Raw genomic sequence first — 14,995 nt, 5'->3', positions numbered from 1 at the left:
AAGACAAAATAAAGGATAAAATAAATAATACCGGATTGACATTTTAATGTAAAAATATAATTTTTCATTAAACTTCCCTTAATTATTATCATCACGGTTGTTTTTTACCCGCCACTCCTCCGCGCCACCGCACGGCCCGTGCCTCGCCGCCCACAAAGCATACCGGCTGCAGTTACACTTGACCCACGTACTGTAACTGCAAAATAAAATATAAAAAAATTCCTAAATAAATTCAGAAAAGGAGCAAACCAATCCAAAACGACAACGCACACTCCTATATCTGAATTCGAATTATCCAACGTCGAACGTAACTACCTACCAGGTCTCGGATTCCCGCTGTAAAATCCGTTATAAAGGTAAAAACGAAGTGGATAGAAAGTAGATAAAAACAGGTTTATCGGAATCTTAATCTTACTAGGATGTTCGCCTTTCTTAATTCTCGTAAAAAATATATATATGTTCTTCTTTAATTTGCTGTTTAATTTCTATGACTCTCTCCTCCGACTCTTCTAATTTCTTTATCGAAACAGTGGCCTAAATTATTGTCTAATTATTTAGGATTCGACAATAATTGAAGAAGATCAGATTTTGTTCGCTTGCGTCACCGTCACCGTCACGGGGGCTTTGAGTTTTCTTTTAAGTAGTTGCAGAGGGTTCAGTTAATCCAGCAGATGGCACAAATGGCAAAACACGAAGAACTTCCGATCCCAATCCACGACACCCTCGACGCCGTCTACGGCAACTCCTCCCAACTCGACGAGGCCCAGCTCCGATTCAACCGCCTGAACTCCAAGTTCCAGCAGGTTTTCGGTCACCCCCCTCAACTCTTCGCTCGCTCTCCAGGTGGGTCTCTCTCTCTCTCTCTCTCTCTCTCTGTGGGATTTTTCAAGTTTCGATTTTGTGCTCGTGTTTGAATTTCTGATTGGACAGGGAGGGTGAACTTGGTCGGAGAGCACATAGACTACGAGGGCTACTCGGTGCTGCCGATGGCCATACGACAGGACACCATTGTCGCAATTCGGAAGCACGACGACGGAGACGCCGAGAAAGTTCTCAGAATTGCCAATGTCAACGACAAGTACCAAATTTGTACTTACCCCGCCGACCCGACCCAGGTACGAAATTGTTTGACTTGATCATCATTCGTTTAACTACAACGTTATCGAGTTGCTGTCGGAGTTCAATTTCGGTCAAAGTTTTTTGACTTTTTTTTTGGTTGAAGGAAATTGACTTGAAGAATCACAAATGGGGGCATTATTTCATTTGTGGGTAAGACATAAAAATCCATGCCTTGATCTGTATGTTGACTAAATTTTAGATTTTTTTGTTTCTTTTTGTTTGATGATGAAACATTTGGATAGTCAAACGTTAAAACTATGGATTTCTGATGTACGGCAGAAAGTGATGGATTATGTTGTTGTTCAGGTACAAAGGTTTTTATGAGTTTGCCAAATCCAAGGGAGAAAATGTTGGACCAGTTGGACTTGATGTTCTTATTGATGGAACAGTTCCTACAGGTGTAGTTCCCACCAATTAATATCAAATAAAACAACCTTAATGTTGTCAATTTTAAGGTTAATTAGTTTGGTATTAACAATTTATAAGTACAGAGGCAACTAGTTTATCATATGGTGGAGTAAAATCCGAGACGGTACTTATTGATTTTTTCGTTGTTTCGTTTAGGCTCTGGACTATCTAGCTCTGCTGCATTAGTTTGTGCTTCTACAATTGCGATAATGGCCGCTTTTGGTTTGAATTTCCCCAAGGTATAATATCTGTCTGTGTTCCGGTGATCTACAGATTGTATAAATAAGCTTCAAATGCTGACATTCTTTCTTGTGAGCAGAAAGAAATTGCACAACTTACGTGTGAGTGTGAGCGACACATTGGCACACAATCTGGTGGAATGGATCAGGTCCGATTATTTTCTCATTCTTGATTAATTTGAGTTTGATAGCCAACTGCCTGTTTGTCCTGATATTGGTTTAAATTCCAGGCAATCTCGGTGATGGCCAAGCCTGGGTTTGCAGAACTAATTGATTTCAACCCAATTCGTGCTACTGATGTGCAACTTCCGGCTGGTGGAACTTTTGTTGTGGCCCATTCTTTGGCAGATTCTCAGAAAGCAGTAACTGCTGCCACAAATTACAATAACCGAGTTGTTGAGTGTCGCCTGGCTGCTGTAAGTTTCGAATCCTAAATCCAATTTCCGAGCTACTAATGCAGGGGATAGGTATCAACCTGAGAAGGGTTTAGTAATTTTATTGTCAGAAATATTATGTACTCACAATGTGGGGTTGGAAAATTTTTTAGATTGTGCTTGGTATAAGGTTGGGGATGAAACCGCAAGAGGCAATTTCAAGTGTCAAAACTCTTTCTGATGTTGAAGGCTTGTGCATATCATTTGCTGGTACTCGTGGGTCTTCAGATCCGGTCGTGGCTGTAAAGGTACTTTTATTCGTTTCCTGCCAATATTTTGCCATTCAGTGTTGTATGCATTTGATTGTTTTCATTTTAGGTTCGTATTAGTCAATTCCCTATCTATATCAGTTACATAACACTTTGTCTTTGCTATAGGAGAATTTAAAAGAAGAACCTTATACAGCTGGGGAAATAGAGAAAATCCTTGGGGAGAGTCTACCCTCTATCTTGAGAGATTCTCCGTCTTCTTTGGATGTTTTGAAAGCTGCAAAGCACTTCAAGTTATCCCAGGTACTTCCTTGGTTGCTAGCTATCTCGTGTCATTGCTAATTGTGTTGATTTTTTCTTTGAATTTGGAAATTTTGTTTTAATGTTGAAAAACTATTGTCTACCAGAGAGCCGCCCATGTGTATTCTGAAGCCAAGCGGGTATATGATTTCAAGGACGCCGTATCATCAACAGTAAGGTGCGTATATAGTTGCGGAAGTGGCAATCTGTTGGTTACCAGAAAGGGATATCCTTCCCCTCCTACCCCTCTCAGGGGTTAAACTCAAGACTTACCGCCCTTTATTAAGTACAGAGAGATACCATGTGTGCTACTCCAGCCAGTGGTGTGCTATCTTAGTTCATATGAACTCTTTTCCCACTACCCGTGCAGTAAAAGTAAATATGGTTTAAGATATAGAATGGAATTGGCATATCGTTACTAAATTAAACTATATGTTCTCCTTAGTAAACATGAAAATTTATATAGGGTTGCTTAGTGAGCGCTTAATGGTGTGAACAAATAAAAGGTTTTATGCTAACGCTGGAACTGTTTTTGCAGTGATGAGGATAAGCTAAAGAGGCTTGGTGATCTTATGAATGATAGCCACTATAGCTGCAGCGTGTTATATGAGTGCAGGTACAAATTTATATTGTCGACCTCCTTTGAATTTATGTATGCACACTACTGACGCTCTCGCAATAATAATTGATCACATCACGAAGAGCTTAATGTAGGGACATGGTATTGTCCGGCGTTGGAAGATCTTGTAATTTTTGTCACTCTTATCTTTACCATCATTCTTTTTCACTGAACCAGCTGTCCGGAGTTGGAAGAACTTGTAAATATTTGTCGGGAGAATGGTGCTCTTGGGGCAAGGCTTACGGGAGCTGGATGGGGCGGCTGTGCAGTTGCTTTGGTAAAAGATAGTATTGTCCCACAATTTATCCTCAATTTAAAGGTTTGCTCATCTTCTATCATCCTTAATGCTTTCCCTCCATTGTTCATTTTGTTTGAGTTGCTGAACCTAAATATCGCTTGAGGTGTATCAGGAACGCTTCTACCAGTCACGAATTGACAGAGGCGTCATCAACAACAACGATCTTGGCCTCTATGTTTTTGCGTCCAAGCCCTCCAGCGGTGCTGCTATCGTCAAGTTTGTCTGAGTCAAGTTGTGCAGTGCTTTTAGATTTCGGCTTGAACTGTAGTGTACTCTGTTTTTAGTAAATTTACGTCGATAGACCGACATGAATTTCTGTTTCAGTGTAATAAACCTGCTGGGTTCCATTAGAGTTAGAGTTCTCTCCAAGGTTTGGAAGTTGATTAATTTCCAATGTCAAAGGATGTCATAACAGTCAAACAGTTAAACTTTCAATTGTGTTTTCCAACTCCTTTTTTCTGGATGGGCCCATCCTCCTCTGTAAGGTTACAAATATGTCCAAGCTAGTTGGACTTGGGCTGAGAGGCCCAAACTCAATATATTCATGCGCCATGGAATATGTATTGACCGGCGTTTATACGGGTGTTCATACGAGGGTTACCTTTTTATCATGAATCTAGTCCAACTGGATAAGAGTAATGTTAGAGACATCAAATGTTTACATATTAATAAACGTGTCAGCGTTTTATTAGTTTAAAATCTGATTTAGGGTTGTTTAATTTCCTTTTAAAAGTAGCTTTTTGAAAAAAGTTAGGCTAAAATTATGCTTGGTAAATGAAAAAAAAAAAAAAAAAAAAATTCTTCCAAAATCGTGGTTTAAAAAAGCAGAAAGCAAAAACAGATCTATCCATACTTCTTAAAAAAAAAAAAAATTTTATTGGAGATGGGCAAACATTACCAATTAATAAATTTTTATATTGACAATCCTACTCTAGTCTCTTTTTTTTACTAAAAGCACTTTTAGCACTATAGTTTACCAAATATCTAACTGCTTTTCACAGCACAGTAGAAGCAATTTTCAAAAAAACCCACAAGAATCCCAAATTAGCCTTTCGTCTTGTGGACCCTTTTCACTCAAAATAACTTGCTACATCATTTGATTACGTGAATTTGGAAAATTTACATGACTTGTTAACATAACATTAACGTCTAGCATTACGGTCTGTTTTACCTCTACTTGCAAATGAGAGATTTTAAATTCAACTTATAAATTTGAAGTTTTAAGTTCGAATTGTATAAATCACGTGAGTATCACTAACTCATTGTATGAATAAAACAAATAATCAATAAATGAGCTGGATTATTGTAGAGTTATCTTACCTTATGAAAAAACAAATTTAAGTTTTTATGGCATTCGACCCAAATCCAAAATACGCATGACTTGTCCTGTATTGCCAACTCAATATATTATTTGTACCTGTGCTTTCTTGCAAAATTATCAACTGCTACAACAAAAGCACTTTGGTAAAAAGCAGCTTGTACAAAACTTATCAACTACTACATATATAAGTTGTTTTGGAACAAAGTTGAGTATTGATGAGAAATTTATAAGCTTAATTAGTTGTGTACCGTTACGCTTAGAAGTATAATTGAAGTTGAGAAATAAACTCATCTCGACCCCCTTTCTCCCCTTCCAAGTTTTCCATTTCCCCCTCCTCAATTCTTCCTTCATCAAGTCTCAAAAAATATCTTCTCTCTCATTACGTAATTAGTCATATCATAAGAAAAATAAACTCATGATTATACAAAAATTAGACCTGTATTTTAAAAAATTAAACTCATAATTATAGTATAATATAAAAGATTTTCTCGTTACATGCTCAAAGAATGCATGCACCGTACACCAGGGGAGCACGATACTTGTATGAACGTGTCAAATCTTTACTAATGGGTCCTCAATGTCAAAACGATGGGACATAAACTCAATTATATCAACAAATCAACTTCATATAATTTACCAAATAAAATGATAAAATAAGAAAACATGGGTGGGGTCCAGAGAAGCCCCCTACCAACGAAGCATCAAAGATTCAAAATCCATTTTATTAAATTCATATGTCACCATTTTTAATTCACGCGGAGGTCGTGGGAAAATTTTTAGATGTACCGGGTACATCAAATTTTTTTGGTGTACCCTCACTCATTAGAATTTTTTTGGTGTACAAAAAGTGAGGGTGCACCAAATTTTTTTGGTGTACCCTCACCATTATGAGTGAGGGTACACCGAAAAATCCCTCGAGGTCGTGGGCTGTGGGGTGAGTGAAAGTGAGTGAGTGAGACAGATGGTTCATGGTTGCCATACGCCAACCCCACAAGAGCATTCTTGATGGGGACTTTATCTTCTATGGTACTACCACATTTCCAACCTTAGTGAGAAGTTTTATTTTTAATGAGTCGAAAAATAGGGCTAGATTCACCACTGGGCTAACAACTTCATTTTTTGGGTAGCATAAAAGCGGGCTACATCTAACCCCAAAAACAATGGATCCCACAAAAAAAAAAAAGTAGCAATTCATGTGAGCAAAATTCTATCAGTCTCTCTCCACATACAAATTCATTTATACTCTCCTTTTATTACTATTTTAATTCTTGTTTCTTACTTATTTTTCTTGCAATTTGGCTAATTAATGATTGTTTTAAATTCCATAAGAATTAAAATTTCAAATTGATTTAACGTTCATGGGGCATTGATGAGTGAAATTTTCAAATAAATTTTTTCAAAATTGTATGATACCAATTTACCAATTGGTGCTAGGTAAATTGTTGTGTTATACGTGAAAATCAAATTATTTCAGAGGGTGAAGTGGGGTTTGTTTCATTCAATGGATGAGATTGATATAAAAGAATATAATCCAACGAACGATTCATAAGTGATGAAATTTGACTTTGTCACACCTTGAACTTTTTAGATTGAAGGGTTCATAAAAAAAAATAAAAAAATAAATAAAATTTACGATAGCACATCAAAAAATCAACTTAAGAAAAGCTAACAAAAAAAAAAAAAAAAAGATTCATCACTTAATCAAATTACTACATATATATATATATATATATATATCACCATATAGAGCCCGAAAGATATAGCTTCTCATTGAGAGAGATTATTTTATAAAACCTCAAAGATTCCTCGGAGCTTTAAAATGGGCTATATCCACCACTTTTCCAACCTTATATAGAGCCCCTTATTGGGGATGCTCTAACCCCTCCCTCCTTCCCTCCTCCATTTTTCACCTTTTCCGGTCAAGAAGTGTTGCCCTCGTCATCATCAACATCACAAAGAACTTATATGAAACGGAGACGTTAATTCTTTTAAATTAACCATACAACATCGTAAGAAAAACTCAAAATAAGTAGCATTGTGCTTATTGGTTCGAAAGGCAACGTTGACGTACTTTCTAAGGGGTCGGTAAGTCATTCTCGAATAAAATAAGAAGAACTTAAGCTCGTTTTCAAATTTTTGGACATGAGTATTGTTTTGAAGTGTTAAATGGTTTTTTAATAGCTACCCCTACTATAACTTAATGTGCACTTAATTAATGTATTCCGTTCTTTTACCTCATTTGCACGTCGGTGTATAATAAATAAATAATACTTAGTCATCCACTAAAACAAATAATTTTCATTAACAAATAATTAATACTTAGTCATCCACAAAAATAAATAATTTTCATTAACAAATAAATAATACTTAGTCATCCACAAAAATAAATAATTTTCATTAAGAAAATGTTTATATCTTCATAGTTGCAGACACCATTTTTGACGCGGTATGTGAAAGTGAAACACCTAGTTGAATTAATATTATAAAATCAAATTAAAACGGTCACGTTAGTTAGGGAAAGTTAAGAATATTATAATTGTATTAAGAAAATTATAATGTGAAATAAATGATTAAAATTTTATTGCATGCGGTTCAATATCTTAGTGAATAGCATGTTGAGTTTTCAATCCATGCGATCTAGACTTGAAACTCTCTCGTCTCCTATGTTATTGTGACAGTTATGAATCTTCTCCAAATTCTCTTAGTACTAATAATCAAAATAATGACTGAGATTTTACCATTAAAAAGATGAATTGGCAAAAAAATAGAAGATTAAGGATGTGTTTCAGATAAAGTTACATAACTTCTTAATCCTAAACTTAACATTACAAGAATATTCGTACTCCTGATACGTTATGTCGTTAAACGATATCATAACGACTAATTATGCATAAACGTAAACTGAATGGAGTTTCTAACAAAAGAATATTCCGCAAACGTTGTATAGCATTTACTCACTTCAACAATATAAAAACTTCTTCTGTAGTCTTGCATGAGTCTATGACCATCACTCACGTCGTCTAGAAATTAGAAGTGTGTTTACCATTAATCACAAAGGTCAACCCTAATTGGCCAATTAAAGCCCAAAGGGGATTTTAAATCAAATTAAATTCATAAAAAAACCCCACAACAAAGTCAAAAACTCAAAAAAAAATGCCATGCAAGTGTCGGTGGAACTGCCGAGGAAGGGGAAGAAGAAAACATCAGATTCGAGTCATTTGCGCGGTGGTATTTATCCGACGAAGATATAGCGCCACAATTTTAATCAGAATTCAAAAAATTGATTGATTTATTTATATAAAAGCCCTGCACTTTCTCGGTGATTCTCCTAAAACCCCTCCTGTCCATTCCCTTCTTCCTCTCTCTCTCCTCTCCCCCCTCTCTCTCTCTTCTCACTCTGACTCTCTTTAATTAGCACTTGAAGCTTCCATATATGACGCTAGCTTCGCTGTAAGCTCTTTCTCCGCATCGGATCTGGGGCTTCTTCGCTTTCTTTTGAAGGTTTCTACTTTCCCTTTTCCTCTTTTTCTTTAAATTGTGCATTTTTTAGATCATTTCTTAAATTTTTGAGTTTTGGGTTTTTGAAAACAATGTTAAATATCATGGCGATGCGCATTAAAGGGTGTTGATTGCTCTAGTTTTGATGGGTTTCGCTTACTCTTTCATGTTCTTGTTTTGTTTGATCAGGTTTGTTAGCATTGCTTTTCGTGCTCTGAATTTGTTACATTTGTACATTTTAGCAATTGTAAGCTGAAATATGCAATCACATTGAATAAAGTTGACTAATTTCTTGATTTTCGACACGTTTTGATGCACATTGCAATCGGGTTTTTTGTGGATTGTGTTGGTTATCGCTTGTATTGTTGTTAATGGTTGAAGGGTTTTGTTGACTGACAGGAAAGGGAGGAAAAAAGAAGGGAGGCACTGTTGTTTATTGGTTGATTATTCTTTGGGAAAGCGGTGAGCCGTGTCAAACAAGTTGAATTGCATTCAATTAAGCTGTCTCCGATTTAATTGCAAGTTAAGTTCGAAAGTGCTGTTTATTTGAGGAAGCTAGATATATTTGTCCTCAAGTTGCACCTGTGAATATAATATATATTGCAAAGAGGCCATTCCTTCTAATGGGTTGACTCCAAATATTCAAAATTTGGTTTTTTCCATTTGGGAGGGGTTTAACGTGGCTTTGATCATTTGAAGGCCAGGGAGGGAGTTGGTAATTAGCTTGAGTTTGGTTGGTTGTAATGGATCAAAAGAGTCAGAGGGAAAAAGACTTTGAAGTTGATCTTGAAAGTGGGGTGGTAGTTAGTGAAGAGGATTCAAGCGATACCCCTGTTTCATGTGCTAAGAAACCGGCAAAGACATTGATTGCTAAGGTTTGTGGCGGTCTGTTGGATGGAACGGTTAAAGTTGAAGATAGAATTGGTTTGTGTGGCAATGGGTCCAACTCCAATGTAGTGTGCCCCGATAACTTGAAGGTGGCAACAAACAAGGTGCTGGAGGGGAATGAGTGCATGGATCATGTAGAGAAGACACGGGTGAAGGACAAGCGGAAGAAGACGAGCAATAAAAAGCCTCCTAAACCTCCCAGACCTCCACGAGGCCCATCATTGGATGCGGCAGACCAGAAGTTAATCAAGGAACTCTCTGAAATTGCCATGTGGAAACGTGCAAGGATTGAGCGAATGAAAGCGTTGAAGAAGATGAAAGCTGCTAAGGCGTCTTCCAATAGCGGCACATTTGCCATGCTGTTCACCATTCTCTTCTGTCTTGTGCTAATCTTTCAAGGTAATATTTCTTTTATTGAACTCGAGGATATAGTTATTGAATCTCTGGTATTTGATAGTTCTTAACTTGTTTGTTTGTTGTTTTATGATTTTAAACGATTCCTAACTGTTTTGGTGAACTTGAAATGTGCATATCAATTTTGCTTTTTGTGATTGACAATTTCAACTTTTGGATCTCATTAATTCTTTCTTTAACATTTCCTTTGGTTATTCCCAAAAGAATAAATGGGTTTACTTCTGAATAGCATGTTTTAGGTTTAAAGGAGACTCACAAAACAGTTCGTATTTGTTTCTTATTGTAATTGAACATATATTGTTTACAGAGATCCCTAAAGTCCAAGACTTTTCATTCATCTTCCGTATTGGCATTCACATTCTATTGGCGTTTATATGCAGGAATTTCGTCTAGAAGAAGCTCACCTGTAAACATTAAGGGATCTCCATTGTCTGCTGGACGAACAGAGGGCAATTTGATCTCAGTTCAGTACTATCCAAATCTGTCATCAAAGGGACCTGGTTCTGCGTCCCCCAAGTATGTTAAATTCATTTTAGCTTTATAAATATCTTGTAAAAAATGCTTCTTTTTTTTTTCTTATGGCATCTTCATGTATGGGAATAAACAACCGATATATATATACGCTTTTCTAACTTGATGACCAATGTTGGTTTCACTGTCTGAAATAAAATGTTCCACTTTGATTGCACCTTGCAGGTTGCTGGGTTGGATCCGCCGGAGAAGCTGAAAAGATGGGCAGGGTGATATTACAATGTGGTTGCCTAGTCGATGTTGAGGAACAAATTCCACATGCCTTTTGAATCCTAGTGCAAACCGTCGATGCTTGCACTTTTTTGTATGCATGATTACTGAAGCTGTTGATCCCCTGTATGTACAGAAATGGGGGAGAGCAAGAGACTCAGAGAGAGAAAGAGAGTGGTTACAGTACAATTTTTAGTGTTCTGTCGGTGATGTCAAATGCATACTGATAAGTTTGCCTTCCTTGCAACTGGTTTGGCCTCTAATAAAGTTGCGGTAATTATACCACTAGAAAATCATCCAAATCTGCTCCTTCATTTCAAATGCTGTATAAGTTTGGCTGAAATTGGTAGTAGATGTTATTCGCGTTCGATATCGCTGGGTTTTGTCTCCAAAGATGCAAATGTTTCCTGTATGAATGGAATGCCATGAATGTAGGATGGAGACGTCGATTTTGCTTCTTTGAGGTATGCTTTGTTAATGTGTGGATTAGGCGAGTTAGACACGCCAGCGTGCCTCTCTTTGCATCTAAATGCGAATCCCTTTATTGTCCGGTATTTTTAGTAAGGGAAATATTGTGCAAACTTGGCAATAGAAGACCCCGTTTGAGTGGAAGGGCTTGCATACACCCTCACTGATATTCCGGCCAATAATACAATGTTTTGTGTTGCGTGCTATTCTGGCGTTCAGGTCAATAATGCAGTGTCATGTGTTGCGTTTCTTAGGGTGCATGCAGCATGCTAATTTGCCCCCATTCAAGGCATCCTCATTTCAATTTTCTTTTTATGGAAGTGCTTCTGGCCAGGGCGTGCTTTTAAGTTTAACATGCTTTGAGGCATTGGTGCCATATATAACATGTGATTTCACATAGTGTTGCCTTCTTCTAGCAGTCAAGCGGCTCTCAGTTATATTTGCTCCGTGAGATTCCAGAGCCTTCTCCTCCCTCACAAATCTACGAATAGTTTTACCTAAATAGAAAGGGTCCGTGTGACCAACATAAAAAAAAAAAAAAAAAAGGGAGGGTCCCAATTGATCACAAGATACCATTTTCCTTCACATGTATACATTATCCAAATCTATTAATTTGGAAATCTTTCAAATGATGGAACATGTCTACATGCAAATCACATAAGATTCTAAAGGTTGTGGTCAATGTTGATCGAGATAAGTAGAAAATTAAGCCATGATTTATAAGAACGTTTACTTTTTCACCCGATATTTGAATTCTCGATACTTTAATATCGATTATGTTCATGGATTAATGAAAGTGTGCAAAAGTTCTATTGCCTCTACCATTTTCTGTGCATCTTTTTTTTTTGCGTATGGCATTGCCACTTGTGTTGGCATCATCCACTAATACATAACGTAATTTGAAAACCATATTTCAATTGCTGCCTGTAATGTGACAATGAAAATTTCAATTTCACTTTCAAGCAAGATATTGCCCATTTTGAGTCTATCTATTAAGGAGCCTTCAAGCTCAGAACACACCTAATATGTATATGGGGGTTTGCACATATAAGAGCATCTCCAACAATACTAGCTAAATTTTTGTTGATGTAGCTAATCAGATGACCCAAATGTTAATTTGGCTAGCCACCACTCCCAACAATAATAGCTATTTAGCTTAAGTTAAAATTTTATTTTATCTAAACTTAACAACCCAAGTCCTTTTTCTTCTCTTGAAGCCAACAAATAATGCAATTTTATAGTTTTTACTATTTAGCAGAAAAATTAGCTTTCTCTCTCATCCTAACTAAATTTATCTACTTATTGTTCACAAAGTTAAACTAGTTATGGCTGTTTTGGTATTGTTGTGCTTTGAAAAAAAAAATTGTTTATGTTGTGCTGTGAGAATAAGCAGTTGTGAAATAAAGCAATAAGAGTGTTTGATAAACATTTTTGTAAAAGTGCTTTTGAAAAAAAAAAAAAACACTATTATAGTGTTTGGTAAACTTTTATGTAAAATAGCTGTGACTGTGTTAAATGACAAAAAATGGTATAATACTAGATGTGCCATTAATTTAATTTTCTTAACAAATAAAGGTGCATTACTAAACATACTTTATTTTCCAAAGAAAAATATTTATAAACTTTATCTTAAACATATAATCCAACATTTAACAAGAAGTCATAATCTAACGTTTAACAAGAATCATAATCCAACATTCAACATATAATCCAACATTTATGTTGCTTCACGTTTTCAGTTTTTTTTCAAAGCTCATTTTTACCGCGTTTTCAGTTTTTTTTTTCACCAAAAACTGTGAAAATAAGCTGTTTTTAAGTGTTTACCAAACACCTTTTTGAACTCAGCTTTTTTTGATATCCACTTTTTATAAGGTATCAAACCAAAGCTTTATTTTTCTGCCTTTTTTGTTTAAGTAACCAAAAATCTCCTTTAGCTCGGCTGCTAGAGACGCTATAAGACACTTTCCTTTCCTCACTCGGGCGATGGAATATTCAGCACCTAATAGCCTGCCAGTGTCCTTGCATCTGACCACATATGGTCACCATGGAAGACTCGATCTGGCCCAAGCCAATCCCAAACCTACCCTTCAAAACAGTTAAAACAAGGTGCATCTCATCTTAGGGAGAGAGGGGATGTGAGGGGAGAGATTCCCCTCTTACCCCACAAAGGAACATGAAGAGAACAAAACTTAATTTCAGTGGCTGAAACAGCTGCTACAAGTACAAGTATCTACAACCAAAAAAGCTGAAAACTTTCCCAAACAAAAACTACAGAAGAAAAGCAACTTCACACATTACTCACTAACTATAATCCTAGAGAGGTGATTTCTGCACTCTTTCTCCTTCTGCACACTCCTTTTTATTTTTGGCCTTTGAATTGAGCAAATCAAAGAATCCACGTACATAAAACTGAAGTGTGCAAAAGGAGAAAATGAACATGTGGTTATCATTTTCCTAATAATAAGATAGGGACAAATCAACCCTTTAATAAATTGAGAATGGCAACAGCTACACCAGAAAGATCATTCACAAGAGCATTCCTATCAGTGAGAGGAGACTTAACTCCTCCAAAACCCTTCTCACATGCCTCAGCCTCCGTTGCAGCATCAGAAATCCCATACTTTGCAAAACCAAAGTGCCCATTTCCCAAAGCTTCAATTGCCTGCGGCAGGCTAAACTTCACAATTGGGATGTACAGCTCAGCACAGTTTGCCAATGCCTTCTGTAATTGTACTTCCCGGGATTGCTTCAGCAGGCCGTGGATGTAGTCCAGTGTGTCACTTGCATTTGCCAGGAGAGCATCGGATGCTATCCGGGCCAATCGCGGCACATCCGCGTTTGAGCTGTCGGGGTTTGATTGGAGGGTTGAGAGGCAGAGATTATAGTGGGGTGTTTTTTTGCATGTTGTTTGTATCAGATTACTGCCTTTGTCTAATGGAAGAAAAAAAGATTGGGTTGTTGGGGGTGCAATGAGTAAAGCAACGTGGAGAAAAAGAAGAAGAGTTGAGAATCTTGAGAGTGAGCTACTCATTTTCTGAGATGGGAAGAGAAACTTTGTTGGGATTGTTTGATCTGATTCTTTTGGCAGTTAATTTATACTCATGTTCCAACTTCATGGATTGGCAGATTGATTGCCACTTATTACTACCGTGTTCACTCGTAGGCGCTTTTTGTAATCAGGTGCTATGAGTTTCAATTGCGTCTACATTTCGTGTTGCTTCACATGTCTAAATATTTTGCGTCTACATTTCGTGTTGCTTCACGTACTTACTACTGAGTTGCTACTGAGACGGTATATGAAGTCAATCATAAACAGACACATGTTTTTAATTTTATCTGTAATAGTGCACGATTAATTTAAAATAAAGTTACCGTGATATTTCAGAAGAAGTTATTCTCCTTTTTGGGTGGTCAAGTAATGAGAAAATTGGAGGAATATTCCATATGATTCAGTTATTAGCACCATTTTAATTTCCTCAAATTTTGGCCTCTATAGTAATAATTGGGAAACAAATTGCAAAACAACATGCAGAAAAACCAGAAACCAGAAACCAGAAACAAAAGTTCAAAAAGAGTAAATGTGGTAGGTCTTCTTGTCTCGATGCAAGGGCATAAAGATGGAGAGATTCTCTTATGACGAAGACCCTTTTGTGAGCATTATTGTGCCACGTGTACAACAAATTACATCAGCACTAAAGGGTTTCTTGAACGTGAAATCACAGTAAACTCACTTCGGCTGATATATGACTAATTTAGATGTGTTTTTAAAATGATTGAAAGCGTTTTTAGAACAAATGTTTTTGGGTTCCAAAAACACTTGAAGTGCTTTCTACAGTAAACATCATTTATGTGCTTCTTTCAGAAAGTACTTTAAGTGATTTTTCCTAATTTACTTGCATTTTTACTAAAAATTGGTTATTTATGTATGTTCTTTAATAAACTCAATTCATCAGTATCATATATTTTTCCAGTTTAAAAGCATGTTCTAACCAATGTATGTAGGCATAACAAAACCACATTGAGAGAGATATGTTGCGAG

At 36.6% G+C, this 14,995-nt stretch overlaps 2 protein-coding genes and 1 pseudogene across 4 annotated transcripts; 2 read left to right on the top strand and 1 right to left on the bottom strand.

Moving 5' to 3' along the window:
- Positions 1-277: 277 nt before the first annotated feature.
- On the top strand, positions 278-4,217 carry LOC125471633 (galactokinase). The gene is made up of 14 exons (XM_048572301.1): positions 278-356; positions 559-843; positions 931-1,115; positions 1,223-1,269; positions 1,426-1,517; positions 1,684-1,766; positions 1,847-1,915; positions 1,997-2,182; positions 2,314-2,448; positions 2,578-2,712; positions 2,817-2,887; positions 3,248-3,325; positions 3,506-3,647; positions 3,739-4,217. Exons 2-14 carry the CDS (start codon positions 672-674, stop codon positions 3,850-3,852), a joined length of 1,509 nt encoding a protein of 502 aa, XP_048428258.1. The 5' UTR covers positions 278-356; positions 559-671; the 3' UTR covers positions 3,853-4,217.
- A 3,863-nt stretch (positions 4,218-8,080) lies between these two features.
- LOC103961280 lies at positions 8,081-10,858 on the top strand. 3 transcript variants are annotated; one of them, XM_048572383.1, is made up of 5 exons: positions 8,081-8,266; positions 8,363-8,448; positions 8,845-9,732; positions 10,128-10,263; positions 10,444-10,858. In XM_048572383.1, exons 3-5 carry the CDS (start codon positions 9,189-9,191, stop codon positions 10,472-10,474), a joined length of 711 nt encoding a protein of 236 aa, XP_048428340.1. In that variant the 5' UTR covers positions 8,081-8,266; positions 8,363-8,448; positions 8,845-9,188; the 3' UTR covers positions 10,475-10,858. The 3 variants fall into 3 exon arrangements, with proteins under 3 accessions (XP_048428340.1, XP_009372100.2, XP_048428341.1); XM_009373825.3 differs by having other exon boundaries at positions 8,081-8,448; XM_048572384.1 differs by lacking the exons at positions 8,081-8,266; positions 8,363-8,448 and adding an exon at positions 8,611-8,634.
- Positions 10,859-13,130: 2,272 nt separating this feature from the next.
- LOC125471567 lies at positions 13,131-14,087 on the bottom strand (annotated as a pseudogene).
- Between the last annotated feature and the right edge of the window lie 908 nt (positions 14,088-14,995).

This window comes from the organism of the source record quoted next, unplaced genomic scaffold, assembly GCF_019419815.1.
Source record: "Pyrus x bretschneideri cultivar Hongxiangsu unplaced genomic scaffold, Pyrus_bretschneideri_v1 Contig6, whole genome shotgun sequence".
In the NCBI taxonomy this organism is placed as follows: domain Eukaryota; kingdom Viridiplantae; phylum Streptophyta; class Magnoliopsida; order Rosales; family Rosaceae; genus Pyrus; species Pyrus x bretschneideri.
Note: the sequence above shows the minus strand (reverse complement) of the source record. Positions and strands in the feature narration are given on the sequence as shown.

Bases quoted from the DNA above. Each gene is read 5' to 3' on its own strand.
- LOC103961280 (XM_048572383.1), top strand. From the start codon at position 9,189: ATGGATCAAAAGAGTCAGAGGGAAAAAGACTTTGAAGTTGATCTTGAA. The intron at 9,733-10,127 runs GTAATATTTCTT...GTTTATATGCAG, and splicing joins TCTTGTGCTAATCTTTCAAG to GAATTTCGTCTAGAAGAAGC. The intron at 10,264-10,443 runs GTATGTTAAATT...TGCACCTTGCAG, and splicing joins CCTGGTTCTGCGTCCCCCAA to GTTGCTGGGTTGGATCCGCC.
- LOC125471633 (XM_048572301.1), top strand. From the start codon at position 672: ATGGCACAAATGGCAAAACACGAAGAACTTCCGATCCCAATCCACGAC. The intron at 1,916-1,996 runs GTCCGATTATTT...TTTAAATTCCAG, and splicing joins AATCTGGTGGAATGGATCAG to GCAATCTCGGTGATGGCCAA. The intron at 2,449-2,577 runs GTACTTTTATTC...TCTTTGCTATAG, and splicing joins ATCCGGTCGTGGCTGTAAAG to GAGAATTTAAAAGAAGAACC.